Genomic DNA, 19261 nt, shown 5'->3' on the forward strand with positions numbered 1-19261 from the left:
GGGTGGGGATAAATAGTGAACATTAAAATTTGAATTTAAATTATATGAAAGGTTTATTGATTTACAAAAAATAAGCATTTATTTCAAAAGATTTTTCTTCTAAAGGAAAATTTCAACTGTGGGTTTAATAAATAGTAACATTAGTATAATGTTGAGTTGTTGCTTTATTCACAGTTATAATGTTTTGTGTCAATTGATTTGATACCTGTCAGTGACAAGAAGAAATCATAATTTAAATTCAGCTAGAGCCTTTGATGTTCCTAACTTTTTTGAGTGAAGTTATAATTCTAATCATAGTAGACTAGAATTCTAAAAAAGACGGTCTCTATTTTCTTCTATAATTGCATCACAGAAAATTCTTTTATTATTTCTTATTATTGAAACATTTTATTAGCAGTTAAAAAATATTTAAATTAGCTGTTGAATTAGATCTAACTTTCCTGGAGAGAACAAAATGCTCAAGAAAACTTGAGCTGAGGAAGGAAAATTCCATGTCAACATGTGATCTTTTCAGGAAGAGAAAATTTATGGGCTTAATTTATCTGATAAAAAATCTTGGGTTATCTGGTCAGGAAAGCTTTAATTGGTTTAGAAGTCAAAATGATGAAGCTATTTCATCTGATTGTAAAAAAAAAAAAAAAAAAAAAAAAAAAAAAAAAAAGAGTACTGTTTAAAATCTCTACCTTATATTTATTTTATTACTTCATATGCTTTTGGTAATATTTTTTTAAAATTTATGATTTATTTATTCCCTTTTTATTTGTGTTATTGTTTTGCTTAAAGATAATTTAGTATTTGCTGTTTATCATTAATTTACCTTTTTATTAATATTTTCATTTATTAACTGTGCAATTTTTTAATTTCTACATTATTTATTATTAGTGTTAATGTGCTTTTAGTTTTAGAATTGCTTAGAATTGTTTAAAAGTGCTTAAACCATGAGCTCAAATGGAAGTTTGTGCAAGTAATCCACTGTATTTTATTTTGTTAGCAGTACTCAAGTTGTTACTACTATATTATAAAGTTTCTACAATTCATTGTTTACCAATTAATAATTTTTTAAAGTACAGTGGATTATTAACTTTGAGTTTTTAAAGACGTTGCTTGTATACTTGCATATGTATTCTGCAGTCATCTTTTATTTTATATATGCAGCTATAAAAATGGTTATGAAATGTTTTAAATTGCCCTTCATAAAAAGGAATCTTTCTGAATTAGTTCCTGTTTAGAGTGAATGTTTGGTAAACTGTCTTCACAAAATAGGACAAATACAAGTAGTTCATTAACTCATTTTATTAAGGGAATTAAGGCTGGGATGAAATGGAGAATTATTTCTTTAATTTTAAGATTTAGGATAAATTATTTCTGTAACTTTTTTTAATTGCTTAGGAATTTCTGTAATCAAGGGCATTAGGATTCGAGAATTTTCATAATTTGATTTCTGTAAGTGATTATGGTGTAGAGTTCTTAAAATTTATTCATATGGTTTTAGGATTAAAAAAAATCCTTTTTATAATTTTAATCTTTTAAGCTAGTTAATTGAAATCTTTTTTTTAAACGTTAAATTACTTAAAGTAATGAACAGGAACTTTCATATTTTGGCACAACACTTTAACTGATTTTTTCCCAAATTAATGCGAGATTGTTTTGGTTTTTCCTCTTAAGCTTTTCTAATTTAGTGCTCTTAGAAGTGAAAATTATTACTGATTGATTGTTATAAAAATTGGAACTCAATACTTACATGTGTATCTTGAGGTAATGTTGTATTTTGTAAAGTTGTTACAATGAGGTAACCTGCTAGATAATCTGGTATAATTTGGTGAAATATTGTTTCTATGTATAATTCTGAGTCCAGTCTTAAATCACAATACCACACAGAACGACAGAAAATAAGGTAATATGTATTTTCATTCCTTTCTAATTCAGCCACTAAATCTAAAATGTATTCATCATATTCCAACGGCATTGTGTATTGGTCTGAAAAGAGAGAAACAGTTTATGTATAGTCATTCAAATGATTGAAATTTTTTAATGTAATTAAAACAGTGGTATCTTAAAATTTCTTCCACATCATCAACATTCGTTTACATCAGCAGTACTTCAAAATTTCATTTGCATATTATGTAAAATTTTATATTCCTAATTTAATTTTATATAAAGTAATTCAGTAATAACAAAAGATTATTTTATATAACGTAATTTAGTATTTAAAATAAATTCATAAACAGGTGTATATTTTGAAGATATTATAATTTGTATATAATAAAGGTACCATAATGTGCAAATTTAAAAAATGATTTTTTTAATAAAAAATTACTATTCATTATTCTTATGCTTCCAGAATTTTTTGAAAAATATTTTAGTGTGTTGTACTACACTTGCAATACATTGCCTAATGTACACTGCATGATTGTATTATTATGTAAAAGGAAGAAGCAAAAAAAGGTGTTAAAATTATTTTGCTTTTTGGGATGTTATATAATAAATTAAATTCAAATATAGTGAATATGTGGATGCAGCATATTTGTTTCAAACGGTATCTGAATATAAGATACAAGTATCTTTTGATTAACAATGTAAAATGATAGCAGTTCAAATTTTAAATAAGCAGTTTTAAGCATATATTTCTTAAAAATAATAACGTGCATTGCAGTTTGTTTTTGTTTGTATTACTACTTCTATATCAGAAAAGTTAACTTACTGTATTTTATGTAGTTTTAAGATTGTGGTTATATAAATTAATTTCCATAAGCATTTTATGATCGCATTATTTTCAGATCATTATATATCTGTAGAAATCTTGTTTCTGTCTTCTGTTAGAGAAAACACTTGGTGAAATGCGTGATTTAATTTTAGAGTACTTTTTTGATACCATTTGTTTCCAAACTGTATACAAACTGTAATGATTCTTCAATATGCTTTATAATTGCAACATTTTTATAATATGAGGTGTTTTATCATGTATTAAAACATTTTTATAATATGAAAAAATACATTTTTTATTTTGTTGAAGAAAGTTTTATAAATGATTTCTTGATACTAAAGGAAATTTTCAATATTGTATTGGTGTCCTACATATTGAACATTTTTATATTATAATACTATAAAATATTTATTTTGATTACCTCCTTCAACTATACAATATAGGGAATATTCTCGAATTTCAAATTCAGTACTTATTCCCATTTTAGTGCATAATGATTTTATGATGTCTTCTACTACTGTTGATGCTGATGTAGGAAGAGAAATGTGTACTCCCCCTGGCAAAAAATAATCTTGTAATCTACTCAGTTTTCCTTCCTGTAAATGTAAAATTTTTTCATATTTAAGCTATTTAATCAAAATGTTATAAAAATAGTTTTCACATGTGCATCAATTGTAAAATTTTCTTAAATATTTTTAATTTCTCTTCTCTATATATAAAACTAAAATATATGTATTTTAATCAAATCAGAAGAAATAATGGCTTGTTTGCATTAAAAGCTGCCATCAGTGTTTGTCTAAAAATAAGAATAGAAGAGTGTTAAATAGTAGAATATAATTCTGAGTTTATTCCTAAATCAGAAATTATCCAGTTGTATTCTTTTATATTTTCTGATTGTATTCCCTAAATATATTGGAATTTTGAAATAAATTGGGTTAGATATATATATTCAAGTAATGAGTAAATTAAGAAGTCTATGATCTGCACTGAAGCAGCAAAGTAATAAATGAATAATTTATAATAAGAAGACTTTTCTCCAGGAAACTTTTATAAGCTTTATCTCCAATTTAAGGCTAAACTCTCTTGAATAGAGAACAACACTTTTTACTATAACCCTTTTACATTCAATCACTGAATACTTTGCATTTCCAGTTATTTTGTTTTAAATCTTATCAGGCATGTAATCTAATTTGATTTTCTTTCATGGGTTTGATTTAAAAAAATTGTTCAAGTGCTAATTTTAAGGAATTTATCAGTTTTGGTATTCTTTTTATTTTGAATTACATTAAAAGTTTAAAATGTATTACTTTTCTTTTTACCTTTGCATTTGAGTTTGGAAGTGAAAGTAAATACCCCTTTTTAGTTGTTTCCAGTTTAGTTTAGTTGTGTTCTTAGAGAGAATCTTAAATTTAAAAGACAAATGAAATTTTTTTTTAAAATTCTTTTGTCTTAAATGGATTAATGTCTTTATTTTGATTGAGTATTATTCGTGACTTTTATTGATTGAGTATTTTCTGCTAAAACCGAATCAAAAATTTGGTTTTAGCAGAAATATAATTTGATGCTTACTTTGAAGAAAGATGAAACACTCTCACTATATTTAGTTATTGTTAATTTATGGTAGATTAACTTATCCCCTTGATAAGTCAATTAATCTACGATCAATGACAATAGCTACTTTTTCAATACTTAAAATTTTTACTTTTGGCTTTGCTTTTTTTTTTTTTTTTTTTTTTTTGCAATTAAGGTTTTTTTTTTCTTTACAGAGTTTTATGTTTTTAGAGCAATAGAGGTTTATAAAATACCAATTTGAAAATCTAATTAAAATTCTGACTAAAAATGTTTTAAAATTTTTCATGGTTTTAATTGAATTTCTGTTCTTGGAGATGGTATAGGAAAAGTTTTGTTATAAATTATTTGTTTATACATATATATATATATATAATTAAAAAGTAAATTCTTTAAGCTATAGCCCACGAGCTAAAATGATACTTCGGTTCCTTAGCAAAGAAGTATAAACACAAAGTAAAGATCCAGTGTAATTCAAAAATGTAAAAACACAATATGTATGAAATACTAATTAAGAAAATTAGAAAAAGATGAAAGCTTAACTTGATTCAAACTTAAAAGTTAATATGTAGAATAAAGTGTAAGCTATCTCAAAACATATTAGAAAAAAACTACAAAAACATCATATTAAATAATAATAATAATAATAAGATATATAAGGAATTGATTATCTCTTTCTTAATTAATTTTTCAACATTTTGATGATATTAAAAGTCTTAATTAAACATTATCCAGTTCTAGACTATGCACATATTATGAATTTGAGATCTACTCCTTTAATTGATTCAATTAATTAATACAGTGGTATTTCAGCATACATCATTAATCAATTCCAGATCTTTCTACGTATACAAAATGTACTTTTCATATAAGAAATAAAGGGAAAATAATTAATCAATTCGTATAAAAAATCCTATTGTTATAATAACAGTGTTAAATGCTAAAATACAGATACAGTGAGTGAAATATATACTGTAAATAAATGAAGCAGTGCACATGAGATTGTACATAAATATTTTTCTGCTATCCAGATCAGAAGCAATTTTTTAACATGTCTTATCACTGTTTGGTAATTAATTTCATCCTCTTCAGACTGTTAGTCAATTTAATAGTGTCTTTCTTTTTCATAATCGTAGAGACCACTATACTTGGCATAAGGTGTGCAATAGCCTTGTCCGGGATACATGTGCCATCTTCATCCTTTTTAATAATCTCTTTTCACCTCCATGGTGATCATAACAATTTTATTTGGTGATTTACTATTCTAGTTAACTTTTGTAAAACTTGTTGTGAATGAATTTTCAAGGATCCCCAGTGGCAAAGTCGCTGAACACTAGTAGTTCGGTCCAAGGTTCAAATTCCGCAAATGGGCTGGCTGCATGGGTGTTTTCATCGTCTCCCCCATGTGTAACATGTATTTGAGCTAGTTCCCTTACAAAGCCCTCCACAAAGGCATCTTTGTCCGTAGGCAGATTGACTTTGAGGGCTTTGCCAAAACCAAATGCACCAAACAACTAATGAATTCCCCCAAAAAAAAAGTATGCACAGAAAACCACAAAATTACTCTAAAATTCACAGTTGTAGTGTGGGTTATTTACTGAATGGTAGCAATAGGTGTACTGATGCTCATGGGCAGTTGTAGCATTGTCTCAAAAGAAGTAAACAAGTGTAGGGCATGCAGTCATGACTCATTGAATTCATTGTATTGCAAATAAATATTGTATATCCCCCCCAAAAATATTCACACCCAAACAGGATGTATACCAAGTTAGACATGTTTCAAAGTGGCCATATACCAAGGTACAAGTGTACATTTTTTGCTTGAAAAAACATTTCAATGGATATGAACACTCACGAAATACAAATGCATACTCAGTATAAGAATTGGCCGATAAGACGTTGCCAGATATATTTACAATAAACTCTTGTTGCCAAATTTAATAAAATATTATAATTCAAATATAATAAGACACACATTATTGCTATTCATTGCCAGATAAGTATTTAATTTTTTACTAAATGTGTGTGTTTTAAAATAATATAGTAGTATGAATTTTTAAAAAATGATATTTTAACGTTAATACATTGAAATAAATATTTAGCTTCAATCTAAAAGCATTATGCTTGTTTCCTTTCAGTGTCTTTCACTGAAATAAATTTAATATGAATTTTTTGTATTTGAATAGTGTCTTAAAATTTTGCATGGTTTCCTTTTAATAGTTAAATTATATATTTCTTATTACAACAAAAGTTTCATTCTAAATTATTCTATTATTGATATATAAAATATATCTTGTTATATATAAATGAGTATGACTGTTAATATGTAATCTTTGTCAATCATGTATTTCATGGGAAAATGCATGGCTTTCACAATGAATTAAAATATAAAAAAGTGCTCAGGCTATGTAATTTTTTATCGTTCCACAGAGAATCCAGTTTCTGATTTTATATTTAGCATTTATAACATTCTATAGTAATTTATGAGTGTTATTTTTCTTTTAAAATAATTTTAGGACTGAGGTTTTCATCATTACAAGGTTTTATTTTGAAAAGTTGTGCTGTGACTGCAGGTTCTCAGTTCACTAAATTTGCTATTGCATTTAACTTTTATTTAATTTCTATCATTCTTTAAATTGCTGCTTTGCTTTCTGTGCAAAATAAACAATCATAATCTTGCCATTTAAAAAAATATAAAGCTTTTCTTAAATTTTGAATGTCACGTAAGCACAGTTTCATAAGAATTAAGAATTTTATTAATGAAAAGTATTTGTAAGCATTTAAAATATTTTCTACTTAATTTAATAGTAAAAGAGCATTTCGGATTATTCAATGCTTGCATGGTAGATAGGCATAAAAGGATTTAATATATGTGAACAAGCGATGTCAAATAATCAAATATGGTTAATGGCTTTATCCTTTTTTATAGAAGATACATTCCAAATTTTCATACCTAAAAATTTTAATGAACGGAAGTTTTTATCTATACCTTTTCACAGCTTTTAATATATTTAAATAATTTTGTTTGCATGCCATTAACTTAGCAGAAGTTTTATGCGAAAGCTATGTTTATTGATATTTTATAATAAATTAATCCAGTATAAATAATTTATTTGTTTTCACAACTTTTTACTTGGGCAACTTTTGATTTGCTGTGAGTGTTGGGCTATTTAATAAGACATAAATTACTATACAATCATAAATCTTAAAACCATAAATCATATTTATCTATTTATAGTTATGGCATGCATGAATGTGCTGGAAAAATTTATGTATATTTTAAATATCACAAAATTTTCAAAATGATCTGTTTTTGATTTATTTATATTGAGTTATTAACTTTCTTATTTACATGCATCTTTGACCTTAGAAAGAGAAAAATAATTTGTTTACTATTCTTACAGTTACAGAATGTACTTCATGTTCACTTGGAACGTTGCGTCGTCCACCATATTTAAGAGTCTGCTTCAAATTGTAAATACTAATTTCTGCCGTACCTGTAGAAAAATTAAAAAAAAAATTGTATTAATTTATCAATTATTTGCTTTAATTGTTTTCCCTTTCAGGAAATAAAATTGAATTTTTTGTATTATAATGTTTTTATAATTTCTCAGAAGAGATAAAATATATATATTACCATGTTCTAATCGTCTTTGATCTTGAGCAGCTGTATCCAAATATTTCCTTAAATAAGGCATTAAACTGTCAGAGCATTTGAAGAAGGCAGCTATAAATGCAAGCAGTCTCCATCCTCGTATCCTGCTATCTCTTAGGGAGGAGAGGAAAACTATGTAAATTTGAACTGAATCAGAATTATGAATCTTAAATGTATCAAAATCTAGAAGCTAAACGGAACTATTTTTGCAGATACTGATTGCTATTTAATATTGTCTAAAATTCTTTCAGTTTAATTTTCTTGCTAGATTTTTGTATCAAATTTATCTAAGAGAATATTAGTTTTAATAATATATTTAGACAGCTTTTTTTATGTAAAATAAGTTCATTTTAAGTCATTTATATAAAAGCAAATTTAATTCTGTATAAAATGAAACAATTAAAAATGCATTTTGTAATTTAAGTTGAATATACTTACGGATTTAAGCTTTTGTTGTTAGTAGTTTGTTTCATTAGCTGACAGTAAACTTCATCTCGTAAAGAAGGATGGTGATGACATATCTGTTATAGGCAAATTAGATTTAGTTGCCGAAAGAGGAATCTAATAAAATGCACTTTTTAAATAAAATATTTTTGGTCGTTTTTCATCATAAGTATATAAAAATTGTAATGATTATTCAAATAGTCTGCAAAGTACTATTATTTTTACTATATACTAACAGTATAAATTAATCTTGAAATTTATGAAATAGATTTAAAACTTACCACTAAAATAGTATAAACACATTCAACCTCTTTTTGATGCAATCCTAGCGGTAAATCTCCCATATATCTCATGATTGCTTTAAAAGAGCATAAATAATAAAATTTAACAGTGTTTAGTATGAGAGAAATTAAAAAATTCTGTGTATTTTTTACACACTTTTTTACTGTGTATTCTTATTATGACAACTAATTTGAAAATGCTTTATTAGTTTAATAAGTATAAATTTCTACCTGTAAAACTGTCCACTGCCAGTCTGTTCAAATACTCTGATTCCAGTTTAAGAAGTGATGTTATAATTGGAAACTAAAAAAAAGAGTATAATTATGGTTTAAAAATGTTTGTTATGGATTTAATTTATATATTATATTAATGACATTTGTACCAAAACATCTTATTTATAATTTAGTGATAGAATTACATATCATAATTTAGTGTAGTATTAGTTATAAATTTATATTATTTATTTAAAATAGTTATTTAACTATAGAATTTTACTTTCTGTATTTTGATAAATTTGTTAATATAATTATTATTTCACAAAAATGATGTATTATAATAAATATGCAATTGATATACGTTTTCTTTTTTTAGATTCTGATCAACAATTTAATAATTTGATTCTTAAAGACTATGCAATTACAGCTCAACATACACGGACGTTTTATCATCGGGGAGTTGAGTATTGTGACCGGTATTCAGAGAAGCATTCTTCTGAGCGATATCAGCACAAATGCAGCTTATGTGGGAAAAGATTTACTCAGAAAGGAACACTAAATAGACACATGGCCACTCATAACAATGAACGACCTTTTGCATGTGATCTTTGCCCTAAACGTTTCAATTATCGAAGTGTTCTGACAAGTCATCGAAAGTTGCATCTCAGGGACCCTGATTTATGATTTAATGGCTTTTGAAGTAATCAAATGTTTCCGTAATTACATTGCAATTTTATTTTCAAACTATCTTTAAATTTTATTTGAAAATTTGAAGCAAAATGTTTATTATATAACGTTAAATAATTCTTTTGGGTATAAATGAATATTTTGTATAAAATTCTGAAAGCACTGAACTTATTGATAAAACATTTACAATAGCAGCAAAAATGTACTATATTTCCTGGTATATAAGATGCTCTTTTTCTTTAAAAATTTTGTGTCTAAAAACTGGGTGCATCATATACAGTAGTGGCTGGCACTAGTGGCAACAGCAAAACACTGAACGAAACCAAGGGTGCATGTTAACCCTTAGAATGTCATTTACCTGTTTCTTTAAAAACTGAAATATCTGCAATTTCCTTTGAGATTTGCAACAGTTTCTTCCGCCCATCATTAATTAATAAACCAAGAGATGTGAAGGTTTTAGATGATATCGTTTCTAGCTCCTAACAAAGAAGCTTTCCCGTAAGTCAGCTTAAGCCTAAAGATAAAGAACTCTAAAAGAATCCTTTTAGGACAAGACTATCCGTACTAAAGATGAACTGATATAATGCATTAGAGAAAACTGCATCTTGGGCTATTATGTACTTAATGAGAACTAATGGATGGGAGTTCTGACAGTGATGCCAAGTTTTATACCAAATAAGTGTTGATTTCAATAACTTTAGGTAATATTTTTCCCTATTAATTTTTTATCCAGCATCCTAATAAAAACCAGTTTGTCAATCAAATAATTCTTTATTTTTTGTTTTATGTTCCCAAAATCAAGCTGCATGTTATGCATGAAAGCGTCTTATACAAAGGGAAATGTAGTAATTATGATGCTTTGTGAAATGAAAAGACATATAATGCATTTTGATAAACTATGTTAATCTAATGTAAATAAATTCAGAGAAATTTTTTAAGATACCACATTAAATAGAAAAGTAAAAAAAAAAAAAAAAAAAAAAAAACTACTTCAATTTTGTATACCAAAAAAGAAAATATTTTTTAGTTCAAACTACAAATGTACATAAAGTTACAAATGAGAGTTTTTGAGAGGTTTTATTGTTTTGAAATTTTGATGTATTTGTATATTTTTTCACATTTGTCATTTTTTCTGTGAGAATGCAGTACTTATGCAGAGCAGTATTTTTCATAAATATATTTTAATATAAGAAACTAAATATTGAAACCAGTTTCTCTCTCTTTTTTTCTAATACAGTGTGTTCATACTCTGTTTCAAGTAAAAAAGAGGGATGACAGTATCTGTCAAAATGAATAATATTTACTAGGGCCACATTGCACTCACAGTTTCAAGAAAAATTAACTTAAAAATACAACCAGCAAGGACAATTTGTCACATCTGGCATCATTTGTGTCCTGCCAGAGAAGTTCTAGATCGACAAATACTATTTGCTGTATGCAGATTTCCAGTGAAAAGCAGTAGCAATAACAATTGCAGTGATTATCTCATCAAGGTTCCATACAAAGCCAGCAGAAGCAAACATTATTCTGTCAAAGTGTTAATCCTCAAGCTACAGACTGTTACCATAATGAGATATCTGAAACAACTTTGTGAAGGCCATGGCAGATTGCATGTATGAGGAACATGCAAAAACTTTTTCTGGGGGGGGGGGGAGTTGAACTTTGGCATTTAACTTTACACCACTTTTCTGACTTTATTAGTGGAATAGGGTTGTAGGTTCCATTTCAAGTACTGTTTGACTTGATGGGTACTATCAGTCCTCTTATTTTGGAAAACAATTTGCAGACACTCTATATGTATGCATATTATAACCCAAGTTCCTGTTTTAATTACTTCTCTTTCAATGTTTTCTGTTCATTTTAAATGTTAATTATTTCGTGGTGTCTAGAATTTTTATGTTTTCAATATATATATATATATATATGTACACGAGACCTGAAGTTTTATAAATACAATTGTCAGTATGTCATATGAAAATAAAACGTTTGCTTCCATTCTTTTAAATGTACATATATATTTTTCAGAATATTCTTCTTACACTCTATAACAAAAAAATCGACGCACCAAAAAGGAGTCGTCCGATGGACACAAAAATTGGTGAATAGGAAGTGAAGTGTCTGGTGTGCAAATATAGAAAAATAACACTTCTCTGACTCCTATGGAACCAATATTTTATTCCTTACGATGTTATAGATACTTATTCATAAGATTTATTTACATTTTACATGCACGTAGCATCGCGTGACAAAAACTCGGAGTTTGTTTACTTCGTTCTTTAGACAGACAGACAGACAAAGTAGACAGATGTCTTGTTTTGCACCCGCTAAGTCTTTCTGCACCGATGGGCGAAAAATCAAGCATAGGTGCGAAGGAAAGGTATATAGAAAGAGGGCAATTTCGTGATTTAGAGGATAGTAAAAAGGAGCTTCGTATTGTTTTATACGAGTTCAAAAGGCCCGAAAGAAAAGTTGGGACAAAATAAATTAAAAAATAAATGGCCCATAGTGAATCGGAGACTAGAAGGTGTTGCCATTCCGCTTTAACTAAACTTCATTAGAAACTTAACGGAACTGAAGCGACACTACACACCCCCTTCCTAGTGACAGCGATTATGGAAAATAGTCTTTAAAGTGACTGGGGAACTTCACATGTCTGCCGGTTCTAGTAGTCTTAGTTTCATGATGATTTTCTGAAGTTCCTTCAGTGTTCTTGAGTGAAGGTGTTTCCCAAAGTTCCGCTTTCTTGGAATGGGAGTTTTGAAAAGGAATATCAGAATCTTGCACTAGGAAACATGGCTTTAGTCTGTCTATTGAAACTCTTTTAACTTTTCCTTGGATTTCAATATCGAAGTACTTATCCTTTCTTGCTCTTACAGGATACGGTCCAAGATAGACAGGCTGTAGCGACGAATTATTAATGTTGTTGTATAGGAATACGTGAGAACAGTTGGAAAGATGTTTAGAAACAAAGACTGTTCTATTTCCATGGGTGGTGGTAGAATTTGGCTTCATAGCTCTTATTATTTTCTGAAGGTTTTGAGAAAATTCAGACTGTTTCATATGAGGTACTGTGGAAAAGAATTCACCAGGTAATGCTAAAGGAGTTCCGTATACAAGTTCTGCGGATGAGCAACCTAAGTCTTCCTTGATGGCAGATCTTATGCCTAAAAGAACGAAAGGCAATGCTTCCAGCCATGATTTTGATTCGAGTAGATGACATTTGAGACTTGCTTTTAAAGTTCGGTGTTGTCTTTCGATCAGGCTATTTGCCTGTGGATGGTACGCAGTTGTAGTGTTTGTATGAAAACCAAGATATTTTCCTAAAGCTTGAAAAAGTTGGCTATCAAATTGCCGACCTTGGTCAGATGTTATGCGATTCGGAATTCCAAAGCGTGAAAACCAAGTATAAATCAAAGCTTTAGCAATAGATTCTGCTGATTGATCTTCTAACGGTACCGCTTCGATCCATCGTGTATAACGATCGATGATGGTTAGAAGGTATTTGAATCCTTTGCAAGGAGGTAGCGGAGCCACCAGATCTACGTTTAAAAGCTGGAATCTGTGTGGAGGTACTTTGAATTCTCCCAAAGATGAATGTGTATGTCTGTGAACTTTAGATCTTTGGCAAGATAAACATGCTCTAGTCCATAGTTGGCAGTCTTTATTCATATTGGGCCATATGAAACGTCGTGTTATCAATTTTATCGTGGATCTTATTCCAGGATGAGATAAATTATGGATTGAAGAAAATATTTTCTGCCGAAACTTTGCAGGGATGTATGGTCGATTATAATTTGTAGAAGTATCACAGTAAATTTTCTTGTCGCTGTCCGGTATAGGGATCTGTAGGATTTTTAAGTTTGGGTTGTTTTTTAGTGTCTCCAAGTCGTCATCTTCTTGACAGTCTACTATAGTTTGTAAGTCTATTGCAGATGGTACAGAAATGGTGTCTATGCGAGAGAGAGCATCAGCGACGGTATTTTCATGCCCTTGTATGAATCGGATATCGGTTGAGAACTGGCCAATATATGACAGTTGTCTAGCTTGTCGTGGGGAAGCTTTTTCCAAATTTTGTTGGAAGGCAAATGTTAGTGGTTTGTGATCCGTGTATATTGCAAAAGTTCGCCCTTCTAAGATGTATTTGAAATGTTTTACTGCTGTATAGATGGCTAAGAGTTCTCTATCGTAGGCACTATATTTTTGTTGTGCTGATGTCAAATTCCGGGAAAAGAAACTTAAAGGTTGTTTTTCATTATTCACAATCTGATGAAAAACGGCTCCAATGGCAGTATCGGAAGCATCAGTTGTTAGCGATATTTCAGCCTTTTCGGATGGGTGAGTTAAGTTTGTGTCATGAATAAGTGCATCTTTTAAGATCTGGAAGGCGTTTTTTGTTTCTGCCGTCCAGGTTATTTCTTTTCTGCAGTTCTTTTTAATACCACTGAGCATTGTTGTTAAAGGTTGTTGCAGTTTTGCACAATTTGGTATGAATCTGTGATAAAAATTCACCATACCTAAAAATCGTCTTAAACTAGTAAATGATTTTGGTTCTGGGAAATTTTTGATGGCATCAACTTTCGTTGAGAGAGGTTTAAGTCCTTCAGCTGACACTTCGTATCCCAGGAATGCAAGTTTTGCTTGACCAAATTTACACTTTGCCGCATTAATACACAGGCCATATTCGTTTAGTCTCTCAAGGACTGCTCGTAGATGTTTTTGGTGAGTTTCTTCATCTGGGGAGGCTATTAGAATGTCATCCAAATAGCAAAACACGAATTCTAGTCCATTCAACACACTGTTCATGAAACGTTGGAACGTTTGGGCCGCATTTCGTAGGCCGAACGTCATGAATGGGAACTCGAATAAGCCAAAGGGAGTGAGAATGGCCGTTTTCGGTATATCTTCTTCGCGAACTGGAATTTGTTGGTACGCTCTAATGAGGTCTATGGATGAGAAAACTCTTTTTCCCGCTAAAATGGAACTGCAATCTGTTAAAAATGGTAGAGGGTATCTATCAGGAATCGTGACGTTGTTTAACGCTCGATAGTCTCCACAAGGTCTCCAATCACCTGATTTCTTCATAGCGAGATGTAGTGGGCTCGACCAGTTACTTTTGGATGGTCTGCATAAACCCATTTGGAGCATAAATTCAAACTCCTTTTTAGCCGCTTTAAGTTTCTCAGCTGATAGTCTCCTGGCTTTAGCGAAAACTGGTGGACCTCTGGTTTCGATATAATGTTCGATGTTATGATTTTTAACTTTATTATTAACTACATTGAGTTTTAACAAATCCGGAAAATCGTTAATGATACGTTTATATGGATCATTTACGGCATTTAAAATCGGAATATTATTATTGTTATTTTGAAAACAAGGAGTTCCATTGGTTGTTAAGAATGTAGTACCATCAATCAACTTGCGATTTTTAGAATCTACCAAAAGGTTAAAATTTGCAAGAAAATCCATGCCTATTATCGGTTTGTTTACGTCCGCAATTACAAAAGGCCATGTGAATGATCGTCTGAGTCCAAGATCAAGCTTGTGTAATTTTTGGCCATATGTTTTAATTTTCGTACCATTTGCAGCAAAGAGTTCTAATTTTGAGATGTTTTTCTTATCTGCAGGCAAGGGAGGAATGACAGAAATTTCTGCCCCAGTATCTATTAAAAATTGGGTAGCCGATTCTTTGTCGCTGATGAAAAGACGACTCAGCTGCACCCCTTGTCCCTCCGTCGTCAATGAGAGACGGGGAGCTGGTTTTCCGGACTATTTGTCTGTGATGTTGATGAGTAGTTGCAGGGTTGTTTACACTTAAATGACTTATCACCGAATTTTTTATGATAGTATTAAATATCACTAGATCTGTTACCACTGTAACTCCTATCTCTTGATTTGGATCGGTTACGACAATAGGGACGACTATGACGTTGCTTGCTTAAAGCAGAAACTTGTAAGCTAAGTTCACTAACCTGTTTTTGTAAACTTTCAATCACTTCCGTTTTTACCGTTATGGATGATGCAGCAGCTATTTGGGGAGTAACAGGGTTTAATTCCCAAATCTTATCGGCCATTGTAGCCACTTTTGACAAATCTTCACTACTAACAGATATAATGCTACGCATATTAACGGGTAAACGTTGTAGCCACAATGTTTTTAGGAAAGTATCTGTTACTTTATCGCCAGCTAAATTACGCATCTCACACAGTAATTGAGACGGCTTTTTGTCACCCAGTTCTAACTCACTCAGTAATTTTTGGGTTTTTTGAGTCTCTGAATCAGCATATAATGAAATTAGTCTATTTTTAATTGCCTCATATTTATTATCTTGTGGTGGACTTAGCAGAATATCAGATACCTGTGACAAAATATCGGGTTCAATGGAGCTTATAACATAATCATATTTTGTTTGATCTACACTAATTTTTGCATTTCTAAATTGTGCTTCTAGTTGAATAAACCATATTTTAGGATCTGGCTTCCAAAAAGGAGGAACTTTAACGCTTACCTTGGCGACAGATGCAGTTGTTGCTTTAATTTCGGTTTCGTCTTCGTCAGCCATTGTAGAATTCGATCACGCCGGGATACACCAGTGAAATATAGAAAAATAACACTTCTCTGACTCCTATGGAACCAATATTTTATTCCTTACGATGTTATAGATACTTATTCATAAGATTTATTTACATTTTACATGCACGTAGCATCGCGTGACAAAAACTCGGAGTTTGTTTACTTCGTTCTTTTCGGAGACTAGAAGGTGATGCCATTCCGCTTTAACTAAACTTCATTAGAAACTTAACGGAACTGAAGCGACACTACAGGAAGATTATGTACAGAATAGAAAATGATTAAAATTTCAAAACGATTGAACGATTTATTTCAGAGTTACATAGTTACAAAATAACGAGCTCTTTAAGGTGTTGACCCACCTCTAACCTGGACGCCTATTCTATGATCACTGGATCTGTCTACAACTTAAGCGAACAATATTGACTCAAAGAAACCGGTATGGACAGCTATCAACAACATATCGGAGAAAGCCATTCTGTGGTCCTCAGTTGGTGGGCGGGTGGGTCCATTTAACTTTACTGAAAGGGGACAAGGCTTCAAGGAGCTTTAGACCAATCGCAGTACAGACGAGTGACGAAATTTATAGCACACGCTGGCTGAAGTTCTAGGAATATCCTCCCATTATTTCACTAACTCACACGCTGCATTTGTAGTTCGAAAAAAATTGCACAAAACAGTATTATGACCAACACGCAGCGTAATATGCTGCTGTGTTATGTGAAGGAAAATTCCGTTTTTTAAGGGGAAACTTAACTCAGGAATTTAGAGCTAAGAAATAAAGAGTGATATGGGATACCACAAAAGCAATGGTAAATAGATAAAAGTAAATGAATTAAGCTTACTTCAAATCCTTTTAGAAATAAACAATTTTAATCATTTAAATTTATAATATGATTAATTTGCATTACAATCTAATAGCAAACTAAGTTTTTTTTTTTCCTTTCTTTCTTTCTTTTTTTCTTTTTTTTTTTCCCCCATGCTTACATTAAAACTGTTTTCCCGCAATTTATTTTACAGTTACTATTGGAAAAATATTTCTTCCCTTTTTTTTTATTTTCTTTTACTATGAAAATTATTTCTTTCAGGAAAAGAAATAAAATTCATTCGCTATTACAGTATGGCCGATTGCTGCTGCATTCAACTATCACACACGCATCAAAATGCTTTATTTTAAATAATTTATTCTATAATTAACATGAAAGAAAATATTTTTTCAATATAAAATATATAACCAAAATTAAACTAATCTATCCTGTATGTGTGATTAATTCGTTTTGCAATTTTTGTCACACAATTACTAACACCTTTTTTTTTAATATTACATTGCTGTTACTTGAATTTTTTATATATATAAGAACTGCTCAGTTTAAATATTCTTCCTTCTCAAAAGATTTTATTATGTGAAAATAATTAAAATATAGTAATATTTTCACAGTGTAAGTACTAAAGTAAAAATAATCAGTGTAGGTCTCTTACAGTTGAAGTCCTTGTCAAACAAGCGTTTCGACACATTTTAAATAGAAAACTAATAATAATCAGTATCTCTTTTACAATATAAAAAAAAGAATGCTATGAACAGTATTTTTTTTTTTTTTTTTTTTTGTTAAATTTGCAAAGAAACAATGATTTTTTATTGGTCCGAGGTTTGAATCCCGGGAACGAGCTAGCCGGCGTTTTTGTGGCTTTCCACATGTGTAACTTGTACACCAGCCAGTTCCCCTTAGAAAGTCCTCACTTAGAAACCAGTTTTAAAACGTAATAAAATTACACACAAAATAATAATAAATAAATAAATAAATCTGAAAGCCTTCAGATTTTATATTACTTCCAAAGGGCCATTATTTAACGTTTTGCGTGTTATCTTTATTTATTAAATATCATGTTTTCCGCACTTAAACCATAAAATTCAATTCAACAGCAATATCATATAATTTAAAAAAAGCATATCTTTAGAATTTCCGATACATAATCTCCTTCGCTAGATATGAAAATGTTTTTTTCTGTACAATGTTGCTATTGCTCGCTTTGAGATCGTTGGGTTTCTTAATGAAAAACTCATAAATGCTTTACAAAATATGAAATAGATAATAAAACTAATTCTCAGTTCCAAATTTGGGCCTCCAGATGCCTATATTAGGATGGAGGATTACGTTATTCAGAATTTCATGGCTCTAGGTAGTGTTGTTTTATCACTGTGCGAGAAACATTCATACATTCTGCAGATTCCTCATTATTTAATTTCTTTAAATATAATAGAGTGCGATAATACTTGGTGGCAACGATTTGAAAAGTGAAACGCCACAAAATGGCAAAACGAAATTAATAATTAATAGCCCCTCTGAGCTAAAACTTATTTTTGAAAGTATCACATTAGTAGTAGTACAGCTACTGAAAAAGATATTATAAAGCTATTTTATAGTTATATAATTTTTTTTTAAATTTTTATTTTACAGTAGTGTGAATTTCGCGTAATAATGAACGACATTCCTTTTTGTGTTCACAGTATTATTGGTAAGGTATTCAACTGTTAGATTTTAAAGTAAACGTAATTCTTGCTGTACATAAATCGAGTAGAAGCTTATCGGATGTCTATATTTGTGTTAAATAAAGAAAATTTATGTGCTTGATAAACTTATCATCTTCTACATTTTTAAAGCATACAATTACAATTTATATCTATAATTTCTGGAATAGTATAACTTTTCTTTCAGTAGAAATTTCGTTCTTGTTTTCTGAATGTGGCTCCAAATACTCTCTCAGTTCATCGCAAATTAAAATAACTATAAATTTTGGCAATCTGAAATACGCAATGAAAACATCTTTTGGCAGAGCAAAAGCATCAATATATTTTCTATAAATTCGCCACCGATTCAGAGATCTACGACCGTATTCTTCGTTTAAATATGAAAAAATCAGCAGCGAAAACACATACAAAGCCATTGTCTACTTAGTACGTCAACTGCACAACCCTGATTGACGGCGCGGCAACACTTTTTCACGCGCTTTCGACAACTTCCGTACTCAGAGAATATAGGATGTCGGGCAGACCTGTTTTTTACTAGCAGCGACATCTGGCGGCCCACAACTTGCTGTCGACTCTCGTAGCGTAGAATAACCGTCCTGGACGGTTATCC

At 30.1% G+C, this 19261-nt stretch overlaps 2 protein-coding genes across 5 annotated transcripts in view; one reads left to right on the forward strand and one right to left on the reverse strand.

The window, feature by feature from the left end:
- The window catches only part of Alg1 (ALG1, chitobiosyldiphosphodolichol beta-mannosyltransferase), a 102977-nt gene extending 91423 nt beyond the window's left edge, over positions 1–11554 (forward strand). The window contains exons 14-15 of one of the 2 annotated variants that reach the window (XR_004758269.2): positions 9246–9569; positions 10794–11554. Coding sequence is in view for 1 of the 2 variants with exons in the window: in XM_035359992.2 (XP_035215883.2) it covers positions 9246–9272 (27 nt within the window). In the remaining variant the exon portion in view is untranslated. Of the gene's footprint in view, positions 1–9245; positions 10543–10793 lie in introns of those variants that run through there. The other variant, XM_035359992.2, reaches the window with a different exon arrangement.
- LOC118189399 (unconventional myosin-XV-like) overlaps positions 1–19261 on the reverse strand; it is a 120504-nt gene that overhangs the window by 10750 nt on the left and 90493 nt on the right. For all 3 annotated transcript variants that reach the window (XM_085817095.1, XM_085817094.1, XM_085817096.1), the window contains 7 exons: positions 8885–8957; positions 8654–8730; positions 8367–8449; positions 7911–8041; positions 7676–7770; positions 3126–3300; positions 1742–1977 (listed from right to left, as the gene is read on the reverse strand). In XM_085817095.1, the coding sequence (XP_085673221.1) occupies positions 1742–1977; positions 3126–3300; positions 7676–7770; positions 7911–8041; positions 8367–8449; positions 8654–8730; positions 8885–8957 (870 nt within the window). The remainder of the gene's footprint in view (positions 1–1741; positions 1978–3125; positions 3301–7675; positions 7771–7910; positions 8042–8366; positions 8450–8653; positions 8731–8884; positions 8958–19261) is intronic.

The sequence above is a fragment of the Stegodyphus dumicola genome, chromosome 5 (genome assembly GCF_044657685.1).
Source record: "Stegodyphus dumicola isolate Sdum_Otavi_A_Nest chromosome 5, ASM4465768v1".
In the NCBI taxonomy this organism is placed as follows: domain Eukaryota; kingdom Metazoa; phylum Arthropoda; class Arachnida; order Araneae; family Eresidae; genus Stegodyphus; species Stegodyphus dumicola.